This window comes from Panthera tigris, chromosome B3 (assembly GCF_018350195.1).
Source record: "Panthera tigris isolate Pti1 chromosome B3, P.tigris_Pti1_mat1.1, whole genome shotgun sequence".
NCBI lineage: Eukaryota > Metazoa > Chordata > Mammalia > Carnivora > Felidae > Panthera > Panthera tigris.
The window spans coordinates 3,648,834-3,669,836 of record NC_056665.1 but is presented as its reverse complement, the minus strand read 5'-3'; the positions used below and the strand labels follow the sequence as shown (position 1 = coordinate 3,669,836).

The window sequence follows — 21,003 nt, the reverse complement described above, 5'->3', positions numbered from 1 at the left end:
CCATCATGGTGTACGTTTTGGACATCTAGAGCCGGGTATGTACATCATCTGGACTTAGCCAATCAGATGCTGCCCCCTGGAACTCTGAGTCTCCAGTGAGCGCCTGAAAGAAGCAGGGAGGAGCTTAGCCTTCATTCTGGTAGCCACAGCCAGCATTTAGCGGCCGAGCCAGCACCTCCCAACAAACGCCCCCCACTGGGCGTGCTGGGGATCTGACCACCGAGATTCCTCATTCCTGCTCATTGCCCGACCCGGTCCCCTAGGCCCCTCTAAATCTCTGGGCCACCTGATATCCTTCTCCAATACATTCCTTTCCAGCTTACACTCATCAGGACCAGTTTCTGTTGTTAATAACCTTAACGTCCTGAGCAAAACAGAAGGAAACAATATATAAAAAGGGAATTAATGAGAGAACAAAAATCTATGGCAATGATGAGTCAACTCAAGAACCATTTTTAAGAGACCAATAAAACTGGCAAACCCTCTCATGAGCCTAAGTTACTGAAAAATTAAGATCGCAAATACTTTTACAAAGGAAAACATGTACGTGAAAGGTTCTGACGTTGAAACATTATGAGAATATGATGTACAACTCTATACCTGATGAAATTAAGAGATAAATTACCAACATTAACTGGAGTAGGAAATGAATATACTATCAGCAGTGGAAGAAATGCCAAAAAGTTGTTTTAAAAAATCACTCCCTTCCCAAACGGCCAGAGTTGGATTGGGTTAGGGTAAATTCCTTCAAATCTGTGTTATTTAAACCATTCGGGTCACGGAGAAAAAGGGCAGATGAGCATGCTCCCAGGCAGTCCTGAAGTAGCCCAGGACAAAGGGGACCCCGACTCCAGTCCCTGCCCCCAGCTGCCTTTGCCTCAGTGGGTGGAGCCTACTGTTGAGTGGGGTTCAACCCACTGCATAGACAGATCACCTTGCTGTATTATTCTGATCCTGCTATGTTACTTGTCTGTGGTCGTAGGCCAGTGAAGCCTACGGCACTTACCTAAGTCATACTAAGTAATCCTTGGGATGGCCACCTTTATCTCCCGCACTAAGTTCATTTTCTCCCGTATCAGAGAAAGGATGCTTCTGCTCACTCCTGTCCACACCCTCTAAGGGAAAGCGAGGAAACATTACCCACTAATCCTCACTGGCATGATGCCAGGGATAAGGGAGTCGAGAGCTAATGGCAAAGGACTTTTTCTGGAGAAACGCAGGACGCCCACAGCGAACGCCAAGGCACAGCAGGTGTAAACCAGAAGGGTCCTGGGCACACCATGGCTCTTGGTCATCCCAGATGGGGCCTGTTGAGGGTTCAGAGAAGAGGAGCTCCTTTTTCTTAGGTGGAGCCTGGAGGGGGAAGATGTCTGTTTCATTCGGTGCTAAGCATGGCTAAGAGTGGGTTGCACGTCTTGGGAGCCCCCGGGGGTCCTTTGGAGGCAGGGCTCAGCTCAGATGCCGGCCTGTTGGGGGGCAGCTCAGGCGCAAGAACCCACAGGACGCTCCAGGCCGCAGACTGGGCCTCAGCTGTGCGAAATGACGCTCAGTAACCGACGACACAACTGGTAGGAATCACGGAGGGGGATGGGTCCCGCGTGCGCTGCACTCCCGAGGGAGGGTACGGAGCGCGCTGTTCACAGCTCCCTGGAGACAGGCGCTCTTCTGCAGTTGACAGTGGGCTTGGCGCTTCGTAGAGGCGAGCACCACATTTATTAGCAAATTACCCATTAAGTGTTGCCCCCCTCCGTTGGCCAGAGTCATGTGGGCGGACTGCACCCAGGGCACCGCGCGGGGAAAGAAGAAACAGCCCCGCCGCCCTCCTGCCGCAGGTCCGCCGTCTGGTCGCATTTCTGTCCCTCTAAGCTGACCCGGGAGCGTTCCCTACCCAAATTGCGCCTGAGGGAGGCGATGTTGCCCGCGAGCAAAAGCAGGCTTCGCACCAAGTCCCAAAAGCGCGGAGAGGTGAACCCTCTCCCCGCACCCGTGGCCGCGGTACAGGCTCCGTCCCGCAAGAGGCCCCGCGTGGGCCTGCCCCCCACGCACCCGGGAGCTCCGCACGCCCAGCCCCCCACCCCCGGGCCCCGCTTCCCGGTGGCTCGGCCCCCGGGTCTCCACGCAACAATGAGGCGTGGGCGGCCCCGGCGGCCTCATTTGCATACCGCCTCGGCTCGGCCAATGGGCTGCGCAGGGGCTTTGGAACGCCGTGTTGCCATCTGCGTGCGCGCGTGTGTGCGAGTGTGACAGCGGCGGTGGCCGTGGCCCTGGCCGTGGGAGGCGGGCCCGGCGGAGCCCAGCCGCGCGGGGACCGGCCCCGGCGCCCGCTCCCTCAGCGCGTCGCGGCCGCGCTGACCGGACGAGCCCGGGGACCGCCCCCACCCCCGGCTCCGGCCCCGGCCGGGCGCAGTCGCGATGTCGGTGGCGGGGCTGAAGAAGCAGTTCCACAAAGCCAGCCAGGTAGGGAGGCACGGGGGAGGGCGGGAGCGGGGGGAACCCGGGGCTGCGGTCCCCCGAGGCTTCGGGGCTTCTGTTGGGGGCGCGGACGTGCAGTGGGGGCCGCCTGCTCCCCCCCGCCGCGGCCCCCCGGCTGTCACTCGGAGGGCTTCCGGGGACCGGGGGCAGAGGTGGCGGGCCGAAGGGGCTCGCGCGCGGGAGAGGAGGCGTCCGGAGGCCTGCGCGCTGCGCTCGGCGCCGGCTTCCCCCCCCCACCCCCACCCCGCCCCGACCCGCGCTGGGCCGGGGCGCCCGGGCGCCGCCGGTCGCCTACCTGGAGGTTGGGAGTCCCCCGGGGTGCGTCCTGCAGCCTCGCGGTGGGTCCGGCGATGCTGGGCCCCGCGCGCTCCTGGAGGTGGATCCCGGCGGACCGCGCCGCGCTCCGGGGCTCCCCGTGGCGGTGCCTCGCCCGCGCGCCGTCCTGGCGGCGCCCGCCCGGCTCCTGCCCCCGGGGAGCGGCGGTCTGGCGCGGAGACGCGGGCAGGCGCGTAAACAAACAGCGTGAGACGCACCTCCGCGCGCAGAGCGCGGCAGACAGCGCGGCGGGGGCGTCCGGGAAAGCTTCCCGGAGGAGGAGACGCGTGGTTTGCGAATTAAGCACGAGCAGGAATTGTGGTTGGGGGTGGGTGTGGGAGGGGAGGGGGAAGGGCGCTCTGAGCCGAGGAGACAGGGAAACAAGAAAACAAGCGGTGGGGGTTGGCGGGGAGGCACGAAATTGCTGTGTGTGCGTGCGTGTGTGTGTGTTGACAAGCACATTTGAATTCCAAGATTGCGGTCCCCTCCGGCCCCGAGAGAGCTCAGATCGTAGAACCTGTCCCCCACCTGCAGCCCTGGGTCTGTTGCTCTGTCCCTCCGTCCCCTCCGGGCCCCCAGTTTGGCAAGCACCAAGGTAGACACATTTCATTCACGACCCACATTTATGAGGAGATCTCATCCTGCTCCTCCCACAGATTGACAAGCAGCTGAAATTAGAGCGTTCTCTCCTTCTAGCCTCAGTCCCAGGCTGAGGGCACTGCTGTCCCCTCACACCCCTCCCATGAAGAAACTGGGCGACGCGCTAATTCTGCTCGGGGACACTGGGTGAACAGTGGTGCTGTTCAGGGGGATAAGGAGCCCTAGGGGAGGGGTCAGCTGGGTGACTGGGGAGATGGTGTATTCCTCGCTGGCCATGGGCCCTTTGAGGGGTCTGTGTGACGTTGAGATGTCACTGGCCTGGGGGCAAGTGCATGTCCTGATCTGGGGCTCAGGGCATGAAGCCAAGATTGGAACTAGACTTTTGGGGATGTAAGCCCTAAATGAACATCGAAACATGTAAGTACAAGAAAGTCAACTTTCTTGTACTTGCACCTCATAGTGCAGGATGAGCTAACTATAGACTCTAGGGAGCAGCCACATTTAGGGACAATGTTTAACAGTGGCCACTCAATAAATATTTATTGAATAAAGGAAACTTTTGGGGTGGAGGAGCACAGGAAGGAAAGAGCTGGTGGAAGGCAGGAGGGAGAAGAATGTCTTGGAAATCGGCGGGGGTGGGGGGGGTGCCTTTAAAGGCAGGAGCTTTCAACAGGTGCTGCTGTGAGCTAAGAGCTGAAGCAAGCTCTCAGCCTAGGCAGCGGGAAGGCTGGGTGCCCCTGTGGGCAGACCAGGGCCAGAGTAGTCTCTGGCTGTGCCTCTTTCACTGTCTTCCTTAGCTCTGGCAAGGAACTGGCCTCCTTTTTTGAAGATTTTCATTTATTCGGTATGAACTTCATAGGAGCGCATCTCAGAGATGATGGAGACATAAGCCCTAGGATGATTCAAGTTGGTTTTGGGTTTGTTTTTTTTTTTTTAAGTTTATTTATTTATTTTGAAAGCAAGAGAGAGGGAGGGAGGGAGGAGCAGAGAGGGAGAGAGAGCATTCCAAGCAGGCTCTGCGCTGTCAGTGCAGAGCCTGATGCAGGGCTCGATCTCACCAACCATGAGATCATGACCTGAGCCGAAATCAAGAGTCGGACGCTTAAACTGACTGAGCCGCTCAGGTGTCCCTCAAGTTGGTTTCTGACCACCAGCCAGAGTGAATGGTTGAAATCTTAGCAAGTTATTGGCATTGGAGAAATGTCATGCTAGCCATGAGGTTGTTTAGTTTAACCCCCTGTAAGCAGTCCATTAATAAAATGAGAGTGGGTCTAATTTAGGATTTTTTTTTTTTTTTGGCATGAGCTGAGATCTTTTGTGCATTTATCTGAAAAGAAAGGCATCACAGATTCTCTGTGTGCTTTATAAAAACCACATTTTGTGGTCAGAGTGCCCAGTAGATACATTTTTAGCTGTTCTAGAAGTCTTTCTAAGAAATCTTGCAATGGGACAGATTTCGTGGAGAAATTACACTGGGTTTAATATAAGACGGAGCACGACATTAAAACATGCCAGACATTCATCTCAGGCAGCGTCGTAACAGCAGGTTTTAATTCATGTAGAACATTCCCAGGGCAGGGGAAAGGAGCCCCAGATGATGTCAGTGGCTTGATAATTCCCAGGGATCCAGGCCTGACTCTGCCACTGACCAGCTCTGTGACCTTGGGAATGTGACTTAACCCATCTAAACCTTCGTTTTGTCTGTACCTTGGATTAGAGGATTTGGAAGCTATGTCTCTTTTCTCAAATTGATGGTAGTTTTGCTTGCACAGCTCTGTGACTATTCCAAAAACCATGCAATTGCATACTTCCAACGAGTGACGTGTATGGTATGTGAATTGCATCTCAATAAATACCTCCCAGTTATGAAATTCTTAATTCACTTAAAGTATGTCAGAGAAAGATGATAAAGTGGATATTTTACAAGTAAGAGAAGAAGGACCATGGTGAATGGAGATGATTTTACTCAACAATAAGCAAGGTAAAATAACATATAGCCTCCTGATGAACTGATCCTTCCTTCTCAGTGCCTCACCTATCTCCGGGGGAGAAAAATTCCCCTTATTTTACAGAGAATTAAGAACTGTAAACCCCAGGGATTATGCATCATTTTGGCAACACATGGAGACCAACAGGGAAGAAGGAGAAATAAATGGCAAGAGTTCAAGTCGAATTGATCACAAAATGTCGTTAATTGTTTTCTTCAGCACTTGGGACTTAGAACCCAAGTGTCCCTAGTTCAGAATTAAATACATTTTTCCTCTTGGAAGGATTTTTTAATTTGCCCTTCTACTGGTAGGGGTATAGACTGAGTTATTAGAGAAAAATACAAATTGCTTAGAGATGGCCTTATGGTTTCTTATTAAGCATGGTGCCTGATTAATAAAAATGCAACTTAGAGTCCTTGCATTAGTGTTACCGCTGATCGACTTGTATCAATTATGTTTATTTCATGGTAGTTTTCCTGACAGTGGTTATTGTTGGTGCAGGATGCTCAGGCCTCACCTGTACTTCCTCTGGCCCAGACACTGTGCGAATAGCCGTATTCTTTCTGTTTCTGGACTTCAGAAGACTTGTTCCTCATGCAAGGAAAGTCTAGAGAGCAGTTTTTTTTTTTAATGTTTATTTAATTTGGTGGGGAGGGGCAGAGAGAAAGGGAGACACAGAATCTGAAGCAGGCTCCAGACTCTGAGCTGTCAGCACAGAGCCGGATGCGGGGCTTGAACTCCGGATCATGAGATCATGACCTGAGCCCAAGTTGGACGCTTAACCAGCTGAGCCATCCAGATGCCCCCTAGAGAGCAGTTTATCTTTCCTCTTTTGCTTCTTCTCTCCTCAGATTAACCTTATAGTGATGACCCTGGATGGTGGTGAATTTATTTCTTCTTGCCCTTGTGTGGTGGTGCCCTTTAACCTTTGTCCTGTGACCCATCAACAAGAGGGAATGTGTGGATGCAACACAGTGTTTTGGGGGTAACTCCCGCCTTTCTCTTTTAATGCATTAACCAGAAAAATGATGAGCAGTCGTAAGGGGCCTAGACAGTTTTCGCTTGACAACTGACTGCACATACTGGCCATTTATGGGTACACCCTTCAGAGAAGGATAGTCTTTGTAAATTATGAGAATCCCCAGGGAGGCAATGAATGTCTCTTGTTTCACTGTCTCGTTAGAGAGAAAGATAAAAATGCACTTTACAAAATCCATAATGATTTATTTTTTTTCTCTTAGATGCATCAGAAAATATATTGAGCTAAAACATTCTTGCTCCTTTCCACATAGACTGCTTGATAAATTCATCTATAAATTTTTGCAGTTTTTTTTTTTTTAAGTCAGGGTGCTAGAATAGATGTCCAAGCCAAATTGATTTTGATTTTTTTAGACAATATAATCCAAACATTTCTTACCTCTGGTGACTTTTTTTCCTCTAAAATAAACGTAATTTAGGATATGACTTGGAATTTGGTTTAAAAAGGCACTTGCGGGGCGCCTGGGTGGCTCAGTTGGTTAAGCGGCCGGCTTCGGCCCAGGTCATGATCTCGCGGTCCATGAGTTTGAGCCCCGCGTCGGGCTCTGTGCTGACAGCTCAGAGCCTGGAGCCTGTTTCAGATTCTGTGTCTCCCTCTCTCTGACCCTCCCCCATTCATGCTTTGTCTCTCTCTGTCTCAAAAATAAATAAACGCTAAAAAAAAAAAAAAAAAAAAAAAATTAAAAAAAGGCACTTGCAAGCAGGGATCTATTTTGGCTGTTTTTTTCAGATTAATTTTTCAGCTTTATAAACAAATTGAATGTAAATTACATTTCCCCAAGTTAAGTGTGTGTGTTTTGGTGGCGGGGGGGGGGGCGGATCTTGTGTATTTGGGGGAACTGTTATTGGCATACTTTATTTTTTATTTTTTTAAATGTTTTTATTTATTTTTGAGACAGAGAGAGACAGAGCATGAGCAGGGGAGGGGCAGAGAGAGAGGGAGACACAGAATCCGAAACAGGCTCCAGGCTCCGAGCTGTCAGCACAGAGCCCGACGCGGGGCTCGAACTCACGGACCGCGAGATCATGACCTGGGCCGAAGCTGGGTGCTCAACCGACTCAGCCACTCAGGCGCCCCTTGGCATACTTTACCCAGGAAATAAAACTGCTGGCAAATAAACACTACTCCATTTGGCTAAATAATAGACAAATGTATCCTGGAGATTCTACATCAACAAAACATGGACAGTTGGATTTTGTTTTTCAGTAGAAACCCAGGAAAGTGTTGAGTTGGGGCAAGGGTCTGGGGGAAGCACTGGGGATGGGATTAGGGAGGTATTATTGCAATTCTAACCATTCTACTTCTGTGAAACTTGCCTTCCCGTGCAATTCCCAGGGTCTTCCCCACGTGTTTTTATCACCGCACCAGCGGCAGTGACCTTCCCGGGCCCGGTGTTGTTCCTTCCGGCTTTCTTTCTAGTCCATCAGATGGTAGTGCCTTGCCCCCTGGCCCTGGGTAAATCTTTCTCGACCGCTGATGCTCTCTTTGCCTGCTCAGAGCATTCATCCCTGGCAGAAGCTGTTGTTGCTCCCGGCTGGATGATTTTCCTCTGGCCTCATCTTCCAGTCTCCACTGCTATTCTCATCCCCCTCTGGACAGGGCTCTGGCTGGGGCACCTCTCCTTCTCCTCAGCCTCCACTCTGCCAACGTGTCTTATCCAGCCCCTCGGATGTACAGGCAATCTATATGCCGATCACTCTGTAGATTGCATTCTCGTCCGGATGCTCCTTCTGAATACAGACTCCTGGCAAACTCACACGTCTCACCACCTACATCACCTCCCCCTCCTTGCATATTTAAAAGGCTGTCGAGCTTAAGATATCCACACTTGAACCCTTAATTTTCTCCACCCCAACTTGTTCTGCTGGCGGTCTCTCTCTCAGTAAACCACGCCAGTGCCTGTGTGCTCAGCTGCTCAAGTAGAACAAAAGGGAAACTGAGAGTCCTCTTTGATTATTTTTTCTTTCCCCCCTTGGAAAGGAAGTTCATCAGAAAGTCCTTTCTCTTGGTTCTGTGTTCAGAATATACCCTAGTCCATTCATCTTTCTCGGGTCTCCGCTGCCACTCTCTCCTCCTGGTCCTGGCCCTGGCCCTGGCCCTGGCCTCCAGCCTTCCCCGCTGGAGCCTCCCGCCCAGCGCCCAGACCTTTATTCCTACCGGCTGCAATCCTACCCACCGTGGTCAGGACACTCTTTTTAAATGGTGTCTCACACCGTATCATCCTGCCTCTTGCAAATCTTTAGTCCTTCGGCGGCTTCCAGTTGCATTTAGAATAAAACCCAGACTTCCTCCTCTGGCCTGTGAAGCCACACACATCACTTGGCCTCCCGCTTCCCTCTCCTGCCGACGCTCAGACGCACTGACCTCTCCGTTCCCTTAATGCGCTGAGGTTCTTCTGATCTTGGTGCTTCTGTGGGGTAGCTGTTTCCTCAACCTGGCATGCCTTTCCTTTTGTCTTTGCAAGGCATCTCCTTGTCACTGAGATCACAGCACAGATTACCGGTCTGCCTCATCACATGATTCTTCCCTGACCACCTGATTCAAATAGGTAATATACCTTTCCTATCACATCACCTGGGTTTGTTGTTGTTTTTTTAAAAAACACACATTACAAATATTTTAGTGTTTTGACAGTTGTATTCAGTATTATTGGTTTTCATTATAACCCCGTTTATTTTTAAACTTTTTATTTTGAGACGGTTACATGTTTATAAGCAGTCATGAGAAATAATGCCCCTGTACCTTTACAGGTTTGTTTCCTCCCTAGGTGACATTTTGCAAAACTATAGCACAGATTATAAGCAAGCTACTTACCCTGATACAGTTAGGCTACAGAACAGATCCGTCACTTTGAAGATGATGGCAAAACCCACTTCCCTCCTCATCTCACTCCCCTTAATCCCCGGCAACCATTAATTTCTTCTCCTTACTTTAAATTTCGTCATTTTGGAGGTGAAGTAAATGCAGCCATGTGGCCTGTAACCTTTTGGGATTGGGTTTTATGTCAGCATAATTCTGTAATCTGGATTACATTAATTGACTTTTGAAAACTGAACCAACTCTGCATCCTTGGAATAAAATGCACCTGGTCATTGTGTATATTTCTTTTTCATACATAGAATAAATTTAGAGGAATACAAGAATTTGTTTGCTCATATTTTGTCATGGAATTTTTGGGTCTGTATTCATGAGGGATATTGGTATTTTGGTATTTTTTGGTACTGTGTACATATATATATTTTTTTAATTAAGTAGGCCCTATGCCCAAGGTGGGGCTTGAACCCATGACCATGAGATCAAGAGTTGCATGCTGTACTGAGCCAGCCGGGAGCCCCTGTCTGTGTAGTTTTGTATCAGGCACTGGCTTAATAAAGTTACTGAATTGGGAAGTATTCTCTCCTGTTCTTTTGTCTAGAGGAGACTGTGTAGAATCCGTGTTAATGTTTTTTTAGACATTTAGTAGAATTTTCTAGTGAAACCATCTGGGATTAGCAATTTCTCGTTTGGGGGTTTTATTAGTTTGTGTTTTTCAAGGAGTTGGTCTGTTTTATTTAGGTTATCAGTTTTATGTGCGGAGAGTCTGTGTTCTCGTATTTTAATGTTTATTTTTGAGAGAGAGAGAGAGAGAGCGAGAGCGAGCATGAGCAGGGGAGGGGAAGAGAGAGAGGGAGACACAGAATCTGAAGCAGGTTCCAGTCTCTCTCTGAGCTGTCAGCACAGAGCCTAAGGCGGGGCTGGAACTCGGGAACCATGAGATCATGACCGGAGCTGAAATCAGGAGATGGATGCTTAGCTGACTGAGCCATCCAGGCGCCCCAGTTCAGTATATTTTTTGATTTCCCTTGAGACCTTCCCTTCAACCCGTTGGTTATTTAGAATCGTGCTTTTTAGTTCCTAAGTGCTTGGCATTTTCCTGTTACAGGCCTGTTATTGATTCCTAGTTTGATTCCATTGTCATTAGAGAATGCACTCTGGGATTTCAACTGTTAAAAATTTGTTGAGGTTTATTTTCTGGCCCAGGATATGGTCCCTCTTAGTGTATGTTCTGTGGGCACTTGAAAACGACACGTATCTGCTCTTGTTGGGTGGAGTATTCTAAATATTGATTAGATCCCCTTGGTCAATAGTGTTGAATTCTTCTATATCCTTATTGATTTTCTTTCAAGTTCTACTAATTGTTGAGAGAAGTCTCCTTGCACAGAAGTGTAGATTTGTCTTTTTCCTCTTTCACTGCCATTGGTTTGTGCTTTGTATAATTTGCATCTCCACTATTTGATATGTACACATTTAGGGTTGCTGTGCCTTCTGGGTGGATTTACCCTTTTAAATTGATTGTCGCTATAAAATGTCCCTCTCTGTCTCTGGTAATATTCTTTGCCCTGAAGTTTCTTTTATCCGATATTAATGTAGCCATTTCTGCTTTCTTTTGATTAAAGTTTGCATGATACAAATTTTTTCCATCCTTTTACTTTCAACCTGCCTATACTGCAATATTTGAAATGTTTCTTGCAGACACCATATAATTAGGCCATGCTTTTTTTTTTTTTAATGTTCATTTATTTTTGAGAGAGAGAGACAGAGCACCAGCAGGGGAGGGGCAGAGAGAGTGGGAGACACAGACTCTGAACCAGGGCCATGCTTTTTAATCCAGTCTTCCAGTCTGTCTTTTAATTGGTGTATTTAGACCATTTACATTTAATGTAATTATTTATATGTTAGGGCTAAAGGATACCATTTAATTGTTTTGTTTTTTTGTTTGTTCTGTCTTTTATTTCTTGTCTTTTCCCCCCTGCCTTCCTTTGTGTTACTTGAAGATTTTTAGAATTTCATTCTGATTTATATACAGTTGACCCTTGAATAATGCTGGGGTTAGGGGTATCCTCACAGTTGAAAATCTGCATATAAGTTTTGACTCCCCTAAAACTCAATTACCGATAGCTTGCTGTTTACCAGAAGCCTTACCAATAACATAAGTCGATTAACGTATAATTTGTATGTTAAATGTATTATACACTGTAGTTTTACAAATAAAATAAGCTAGAGAAAAGATGTTATGAAGAAAATCATGAAGAAGAGAAAATACGTTTATAGTACTGTATTTGTATTCACTGAAAAAAAATGTGTACAGGTAGGGGAGAGAGGTACACAGTGGTAGCAGGGACAGGCGTGATCCCAGGATGCTGGTCTTTCATAGCTTAGTGGCCTCAGCTAGGCAGTTGCAGCCCTGGGTGGCCCCTGGGCCGCATCATAGGGCTGGGGGTATAATACAGGAGTCCCATCTGCCTGGAAGTATACCACTGGCTTGTGGCCACTGGCAGCCACGGGCATGCGTGAATGTGCCAGCCTGGGGAAGGTGACATGGCTGGTGGGAGGGGTCTGCACCTGATGGGGAGGGGCTGAGGTGTGTGGCTTCCCCGGTACAGCCCTGGAGCCCAAGTGTGTGCAGAACTCTGGTGGCAGGAAGGCCAGGGAACCTTCTGGACCCAGTCACCCCCTCAGCACACCAGGGGACCTGTAGCCATGCCCGGTTCTAGATCCATGGGGGAGCTGTTAACGGCCTCCACCAGGTCCCCCTACACTTAGGGCAGCAGGACCGACCTCTGCTCAGTCTCTTTGTTTAGGTCCCATGGAGAGTGGGGTGGACAGTTCTCAGTAAACGTTCTGTGGCTTTTGCCGTCAACCCTTAAAAAAATCTGCATGTAAGCAGACCCCTTGCCGTTCAAGCCCGTGTTGTTCAAGAGTCAACTTTATAGTGTGTTTGAGCGTATCTCTTTGTATAGCGTTTTCAGTGGCTGCTCCTGGTATCGTATTCTATCTACATAATTTATCACAGTCTCCTGGTGTCATCATTTTACCAGTTTCAGTGAAACGTAGACTTAGCTCCCTTTATGTCCCATTATCCTCCTCCATTTGTAATATAATTGTGTTAAATATTTCCTCTGTGTTGACTATTTCCCGTGTATGTTTGGACGCACATCAGACAGTGTCCTGTGATTATGATTTAATTGTTGTGATGTAATGAGCATCCGTGATTGCTTTAATCGTCAATTGTAATTTAGAAAACTCAAGAGGAGGAGCCTATTCTAATTACTCATATTTTTGCTTACTATGTTCTTCCCTCCTCCTTGATGTTCTAGGGTTACTTTGATCATTTCCTTTCTGTTTCGAGAAATTCCTGTAGCCATTCTTTTAGGATAGGTCTGCTGGCAACAAATTCTCTTAGTGTTTATTCATCTGAGGATGTCTTGATTTCCCCTTCATTCCTGAAGAATATTACTCTGGTGATAGGATGCCTGGTTGACAGCTCCTTTTTTTGTCCAGCACTGAAAATTGTGCCACTTTCTTCTGACCTCTGTGATTTTTGATGAGAAATCTATAATTTGAATGTTTTTTTCTTCTATACATTAGGGGTCATTTCTTTCTCAATGCTTTTAGAATTCTTTCTCTTGTGGTTTTTAGAAGTTTGACCATGTTGTGTCTTAGAGTGGGTTTCTTTTGCTTTATCCTGCTTGGGGTTCGGTTAGCTTCTCGAATCTGTAGGTTTATGTCTTTTGCCAAATTTGGAAGTTTTCAGCCCTTATTTCTTCTAGTATGTGTGTGTTTTGTTTGTTTTGTTTTGTTTTCAGCTCTGCCCTCTTTCCTCTCTCCTTTGGGATTCTGATGACATGAATGTTAGATCTTTTGTGATAGCCACACCTGCCCCTGAGCTCTATTCTACCTCCCTCCCCCCCCCCCCCCATTTATTTCCTCTCTTTTGTTCAGATTGGGTAATTTCTGTTGTTCTACCTTACAGGTCACTGATCGTCTTTCCCCTCACTCTGTGGTTGAGTTGAGGGTTGAATCGTTTTATTTTAGTTATTGTGTTTTTCAGTTCTACAATTTCTGTTTTGTTCTTTATCTGTTACTTTGCTAAAACTATTTATTTTGAGAGAGACAGAGATGTCGTGAGGGGGGGAGGGGCAGATAGAGAGGGAGAGAGAGAATCTCAAGCAGGCTCCGTGCTGCTGGCACAGAGCCCGACCTGGGGCTTGAACTCACCAAACTGCGAGACCAGGACCTGAGCTGAAATCCAGTCGGGACACTTAACTGACTGAGCCACCCAGGCGCCCCTGCTGGAACTTTCAATTTCTTTGCTGAGACTTTCTGTTTTTTCTTTAGTTTCAAGCACTGTCTTAATTGCTTAATGGCTCTTTTAATACCTTTCTCACATAATTTTGGTTGTTCTGTCATCTTGGTGGTGACATCTATCGATCGTCTTTTCTTACTCCGTTTGAAATCTTATTGGTTCTTGGCACAATGGTGATTTTTTACATTGAAACCTGCGCATTTTAAGTATTATTTTATGCGCCTAGGCCTTATTTAAATTGTCTGTTGCTACTGGCTTTCTTTTCCACTGCTCCGGCAGGGGAAGATGGCGGCACTGCCTTGGTACTTCCAAGTGGGGGTGGATACCCTGGTTCCCCACTCAAACTCTCGATACTCAGTGTGAGGGCTCCTCCTTCCTGTGGAGCAGGAGTTAGAGTTCTGGCTCCCCATGGGGCCTCTCACTGATACCTTCCTGGCTGGGACAGGTAGAAGGGCCTTGTGACTGCTCCCCAAGTGGCCTCAGCTAATGCCGTGAGAGTGGGTGGCCTCATTACCACTGGACGGTGGTGAAAGTCCCAACTCTCTACGGGTCTCCCAGCAGGGAGGGATGGGGCACCTCATTACCCCTTGGGGAAGTCGAGGCTCCCTTCATAGTCCACTGACACCAAAGGTGAGAGCAAAGTGGGAGCTGTTACTCCCTGGTGGAGATGAACGTCCCAGCTCTCTACTTGGTCTTATCTGGCATGACCCCAGAGTTAAGGATGGGGTGAGGGTTTGGTCACCTCATTACAGCCTGGCAAAGGTCGAGGCTTCCCACTCACCCTATACTGGTGTGGATGTTGGCAGGGTCCTGGTTCTTTCTGTGTGTTTGGAGTAGAGCTGGAATAGCACGGTTATTATCTAAACATTTTTTCAATGTTTATTTATTTATTTTTGAGAGAGAGACAGACAGAGTGGGAGCAGGGGAGGGGCGGAGAGAGAGAGAGGGAGACACAGAATCCGAAGCAGGCTCCAGGCTCCGAGCCGTCAGCACAGAGCCCGACGCGGGGCTCGAACTCACGGACCGTCGGACGCTCAACCGACTGAGCCACCCAGCCTCCCCAAGAATCCAGACTTTGTATAAAATGTCCTACTTTTAAAATCTTGGCAATTTAAAAATTTAAAAAGCCTTGCAGGTCAAAAGGAAAACCATGTGTGTTGAATTAATTTGGTCTATTGCCAAACGGTTGGCAACTTTTCCTTAAGGCTCTTAGACCAGCGTATATTGCTTGAAGGTTTCCTCTACAGGTCGGCTTTTTTTCTCGTTTGACTAGGAGATGGGGTGATTCCTAGTTGCCCGTGCCGTTGCCGGGACTCGCTTAGGAGCTAAACGTGGTTTCTGTCAAGGCAGCTCTTCGCTTTTTGTCTGGGGATGTTCCTGGAAAGTTCGTTGGAAGGCATATCGGATGGAGCTGAACTCAGCATTTGCCCGTGTGCTGTCGTGTCAGGCTCTCCAGAGGAGCTTGGCTGGCATAATGTGGGGACTGTGGAATGATCAGGTGCAAGGGCAGAGAGCTGTCGGGTCGTGACAGATTTGACAGTGCTGAGTGGGCAGGGTGGCAGAAGGCAGGCTCTGCAAAGAGTGGGCAGCCTCACGCAGCTGTGCAAACGCTGGCAAGACATGAGGAGGAGCTGGTGCCTTGCTTGGAGTGACCTACTTAGGAATATTTTGAGAAGAGGATGCGAGAAAAGGTAGTTTCTAGAATGTTCTAAGGCAGATAAGACCCCTTGTTCGGTGTCCTCGTTGAGCATTAGCGTGTCGTACGTAAAAGTCGTGTATCTCAGAACAGTGGTTCATACATGTTTTGTGACTCATAAAATTTGTTTTAAAAAAGTTAACCAACTGGGGCACCCGGGTGGCTCAGCCGGTTGAGCGTCTGACTTCGGCTCAGGTCATGATCTCACAGCTTGTGAGTTCGAGGCCCACATCTGGGCTCTGTGCTGACAGCTCAGAGCCTGGAGCCTGCTTTGCATTCTCTGTCTCCCTCTCTCTTTGCCCTGCTCACGCTGTCTCTGTCTCTCAAAAAATAAAACGTTAAAAAAAGAAAAGTTAACCAACAGCCTTGAACTTTATCCATCCTTGGATCCCAACTATTCAAATTGATAGCTTTAGACCAAATGCTTTTTCCAAGTCTAAAACACACGATCGTGTCTCATTAAGGGCTAATTTCTCAATATGATGGAATGACATCTGGGCCATGAGTGATGATGTAGAGTTAGCATAGAAGAAATTTTGGACGGTAAATGGCATATAAAATCCCATAGTTTTGGGCATAAATAGCGAGGGTTTGGGCCCTTGGAAGCTCAAGAGCCAAGAATTCACTTCTTTTATTTCTCTTGCTTTTCAGCAGTGGCATCCTGTCCTGGGGACGGCGGGGGGTAGACCCAGCTTTGGGGACAGCGTGGGGAGACCCAGCTTTGCTTTGCCGGCATAGTAGCGGGAGTGTGTGCGATTAGGAAAATAAAGGAATTTCTCTTTTCTTGCCTTTTTCCCCCTTGATGGCCATTGTTCAATCAAGTATATTAATTGTGCCTTTCATTGAACTGCATGCTACAGCGTTTGGGGGCTAACCTTCCAGGGCAGAGTCTATGTTGATGTTGGTGGAAAAGCTTGGACGTGCGGACGCCGGGTGTGTGTGTGTGTGGGGGGGGGGGGTCTGCCCTTGAGTAGCGGTTGTGCCAAGATGGAGGAGTTTCTGGCCCCCCCAGCCTGGGAACCCCGTGAGGGGGGTGGGCCAGAGGGCAGCTAGCAGGGAGCCCCCAAAGAGGGTGGGATTTGGGGGCGGGGGGAACGGGTTTCCCCTGTTTGCCGGGAAGTATGACTTCAGGGGAGAGCAACTTAACTCCCCTGGGGGTTTGAAGCCCTCATCCCTGGAAGGGAATAATGAGACCCTCTCTCAGAGTCTGTTTATTGAGCGATTTTTGTTTGCACGGACCCTAGGTAGGTACTCAACACACATACATAATGTTCACAGCAACCTGTTCGAGTGGTTGCTAGTTAACCAATGAGAAAAGGTGAACATCCTCTCCAGGGCGCCTGGACCTCCTTCCTCCCTGCGTCCCCACGTCTGCCCCGGGGTCTCGTCCGCCTACCAGATGAGTGAGGAGCCCAGAGAGGCGGAGGCGTGTTCTCAGGCCCACAGAGCTGTCTCATCTTTGAGCAGGGGCTTGAACTCAGCACCTATGAAGGCCTCCGCGTGTGCTGCTTTTCTCCGTGTAAGGAATACGATCTCTTAAGAATGGATGAATTAATGCGCAGGCCCGATAAACGCATTCTTCTGTGGGATAGGGAGAAAAGGTTTGCAGTATTTTTGTTTGCCATCATAATTTTTTTGTTTATTTATTAAAAAAAAAAACCTTTTTAATATTTGTTTTTGAGAGAGAGAGACACAGAATGTGAGCGGGTTAGGGGCAGAGAGAGAGGGAGACACAGAATCCAAAGCAGGCTCCAGGCTCTGAGCTGTCAGCACAGAGCCCGACATGGGGCTTGAACCCATGAACCGTGAGATCATGACCTGAGCCGAAGTCAGATGCTTAACTGGCTGAGCCACCCAGGTGCCCCTGCCGTCATAATTTTTAAAGTAACAGGTTAAGGGGCTCCTGGGTGGCTCAGTTGTTTGAGCATCCCACTCTTGATTTCGGCTCAGGTCATGATCTCATGGTTCATGAGATCGAGCCCCACATTGGGCTTTGTGCTGATAGTGCTGAGCCTGCTTGGGATTCTCTCTCTCTGTGTCTGTCTCTGTCTCTCTCAAATAACTAAACTAAACTAAAATAATGGCTTAAGTGAAAAATTGAATCATTTATATGCATTTTATTGTCTGTAGCAAGGTTCCCAGGAGCTACGTAAGGAGCGTGTAGGGCATATTCAGTGAGCGAGCGATACAACAGGGCATCCGTGAACCTGCTGCTTTGGCTGATGGCCATTGTTTCCCACTTACCTGCACATGCCTGGGAGGTGTGGTCTATGTGTGTGTTTTCCTTGCCTCTTTTCTTCTTGTTCCTTGGGTGTTCCTGGCTTCGAAGCTGGCATCCATCAACCCCCTCCACCCTACCCTGGCCGCACACACACACACACGCACACGCACACACACACAGTGATTATAGACCTGCAGAAAACACCATCCGTCTCTGCTCTGTTACTTCCGTCTGGAACATTCCACTCCCATCTTTGTAGCTTCCTCATACTCTTCTTTCGTCTCCAGAGCTCTTGCTTGCCTTTACGCTCCCCGAGCCCTGAGGCACGCTGCTCTGCTCCATAATGCCATGTTTATTTTGTTGAAATTATTTTGGTTACTTGTTGGGCCCCCATACTAGATACTGTAAACTGCTCTCACACAGAATTCTTCCGGAGGTGCTGGCTGAGTGAATAAATCATTATTATGTTGCATGCATTCTTTTTCCACGAGTTCTGATTATTTATGTTGCATTCTTTTTCCACGAGTTCGAGCTCACAACGTTTCCAGAAATCTGAGGTTTCTAGATTCCCGAGAGCTGGATAACTGAGGTGTTGTACCAAACCAAAACGCCCTTGTATTGTATTAGTTTTGTGTTGAACTCTGGCCATCTACTTTGTTTGGAGTTTTGGCTTTTATTATAAATTAGGAGTCGGGATTTCTAAAAATCTTACCTTCGTATGCAGGAAAAACGATTTGCAGCCGACCAATCTATCATCGCATGAGTATTATTGTAATGCTCATTGAGACTGGCTTTTCTTTGCAGAGGGGCTGGGTGCTGGGCAAAGTATTTTTAGAGGCAGGATCTCACTTCATCCCTACTGTAACTCTGTCAAAAAGCTACTTTTGTTATCTCCCTTTTACACAGGAAGGAATGAAGGCTGGGCAAGTTTAAATAAAACTTGGTCAAGGTCATGCAGCTGGAAAGTGGTCCTTGCGGGCACTCAAGGTCAGGCCCGTGTGATTCCAAGACAGGACAGTATTTGTCACCATCATATGAGATAAATCCATTGCTGCCCTCCACCCTCTTCCTCGTGATTTTTAATATCTGCATAAATTCAAGCTGTTGTCTTCATCCTTCATTTGAAATAGATGCTGTCTCTTTAGACCCTGTGGGCTCAGTACAGCCCATCACCTATTTTTTTGGACAGATTGTGAACTAAGAATGATTTTTATATTTTTGTCATGGCCGAAGAAAATAAAAAGCAAAACAGTATTCTGCGACCCACAATAATTACATGCAGTCCAGACTTCAGTGCCCATAAATAAAGTTTTATTGGCACACGGCCACGCTCCTTGCATGCGTGTTGCCTGTGGCCACTTTTGCCCTCTCATGGCAGGGTGGGATAGTTGTGACAAGTGACAGCCCGCAGCAGAGAGCCTGAATTATTACTGTCTGGCCCTTTGCAGCAAAAGCTTGCCAACCTTGGCTCCGAACCGTTAAGTCTGGGGAATGTGCGTCTGCTGGTATGCAAGTTTCTGAACACCTGGCCAGAGCATTAAAAACATTGTGTCCGCATCTGCAGTCGGGCTGTGCATCTGCAATGGGGCTGTGCGTTTTGTTTTTTTTTGGAGGCTCTCCAAGCACTTAGCAATTCCGATTCATCCCGGCGACCTGGGAAGGGGCTTCGCTCTGGAAATATATACTTACTGTGCAATTCAGGAGACTCCCGGACCCAGAAGTCACCTGTGCTAATGCCTCCCCTGGTGTCCCGCACCTCTCCCCAAAGTTTACGGCGCTGGAGAAGAATGACCACAGTATACTGGGACGGGGAAGCAGGGACCTCAGCGTGTCTTCTGGTTACAGGTTGTTTGGCATTTTGTCGTGCAGCTCGTTGTGATTCCGCATACAGGGAGACCACGCTTGCTCCCCTGGCCGGGCTCCCTCCACTGCCATCATTTCCTTCTTGTTTTAATTATTCCGACTTTTCTTTTGCTCCTCCTTTGCTTCATTTTGAAAGAGACCCAATTTGCTTTTCTTGCTCTCTCCTGACTTCTCGGGCTCAAAAATGATTCTCGAGAGTGATGTCATTTCCATGTTTCTCTTTCTTCTCTAGCACGACTTTGATTAAATATGTGTATTTTAATGGGTGAGCTGTGTTCTAAGGGAGTTGAACGCTGTATCTCCTCGCAGGGACCGTGGCCAGTCTTTGCCTCAGCTAACCTCAGTTGCTTTGTACAATAGCAGTGGAATGTTCTGGCTTCCGTTGCAGCAAGAGTGGATCATGTATGTTCCATAGGCTTTTCAGAAACCTCATGCAGAAATTATGTGAACCAGATGGTACCCTTTTGAGTTGCCAGACATGCATATTTTAAAGAAATATGGTGTATTTATTCTCCTTGGGAGACTTGGGGGGGCGGTTCTTTGGAGATGGAAGTCAGCTAAAATTGCCATAATTGAAGAATTTTTGGAGCTTGTCATCAAAACGAGGAGTGTAGTAATATCAGGAGGCCAGCACAGATTGTTAGGAAACAAATATTATTGGATTTATTTAATTTACTTCTCAGAACGAAAGCCCCGTAGACTTAGGTAAAAAAGGAGGATTAATCCATGGTGTTTTTTCTTTGATAAGACTAATGATTTGCTCACTTTGAGCTCTTAGGGGGCTTTTTGAGGGGGAGGCTTGAGAGTAGGGGGTAGGAGGTGGGTTAGACTGTCTGGGTCCAGAGGGTATGACTAATGATTTGCTCACTTCAAGCTCTTAGGGGGCTTTTGGGGGGGCCCTGAGAGTAGGGGGTAGGAGGTGGGTTAGACTGTCTGGGTCCAGAGGGTAAGCGGGGAGGAAGGGCCAAGGCATTTAACTGCAAGCTAATGGGGCAGGGTGAGGAGAGGTTGCTCTGAGACAAGACTTGGGAGAACTTGCAGGTTATGGAAGGGGCAGAGCTGATGGGAGGCCCGCCGGGGGTTTCCCTGTGAGCTGGCAGGAGAGGCAGATCAACCGGAACCCCTCCTGAGCCCTGACTCTGAGCAGGGACCGCAGGGGAGGAAGCCGCATCCCTCTGCACACGGTATGAAGAGCGTAGTGGCCCAGCCAGCGAGGGAGAGCACAGCCTCCCTGGCTCTCTGCACCAGCACCTGCTGGGGAAATGTTTCCTGGTGCCTCAGTCTTCTTGCCTGTAAAGGAGGTGATACTTGGTAGGGCCGATGTGTGTGTGAAGCTTACATTGTATCTGTTGTCATTCTAACTGGTAGGCTGTGGTGAGGCCCAGTCATTACTTGTCTAAGGTGCTTTGCATACAATACACGGTTCAATGGGAGGTGATTTTCTGATAATGATCACTGGGGCAGGGAGTTGTATAACCTATTGGTGACGAATTTGGGTTCAGAGTCAGGGAGACCTGCTGGGCGTTCCAGCTCAGCCAGTTAGTAGCTGTCCGACCTTAGACCAGTCACTTCCCTTCCGCAAGCCTCTCAGTCTCCCTCTCTGTACAATGGGGTGAATAGCAGCTCAGGCCGGGAGGACTTGCTTAGAGGTGACCTAGTGACCTAGTGCACGTGGAGCGATGA

General features: G+C 48.4%; 1 protein-coding gene and 1 long non-coding RNA gene across 5 annotated transcripts in view; one reads left to right on the top strand and one right to left on the bottom strand.

Moving 5' to 3' along the window:
* The window catches only part of LOC122239356, a 137,326-nt gene extending 134,249 nt beyond the window's left edge, over positions 1–3,077 (bottom strand). Inside the window, exon 1 of the long non-coding RNA XR_006218338.1 lies at positions 2,768–3,077. This is a non-coding gene — a long non-coding RNA (uncharacterized LOC122239356). The remainder of the gene's footprint in view (positions 1–2,767) is intronic.
* The window catches only part of SH3GL3 (SH3 domain containing GRB2 like 3, endophilin A3), a 130,609-nt gene continuing 111,874 nt past the window's right edge, over positions 2,269–21,003 (top strand). For 2 of the 4 annotated variants that reach the window (XM_042987931.1, XM_042987930.1), the window contains exon 1: positions 2,270–2,457. In XM_042987931.1, the coding sequence (XP_042843865.1) occupies positions 2,413–2,457 (45 nt within the window). In that variant the 5' untranslated portion in view covers positions 2,270–2,412. Of the gene's footprint in view, positions 2,458–21,003 lie in introns of all 4 variants that reach the window. The other 2 variants (XM_042987933.1, XM_042987929.1) reach the window with 2 other exon arrangements.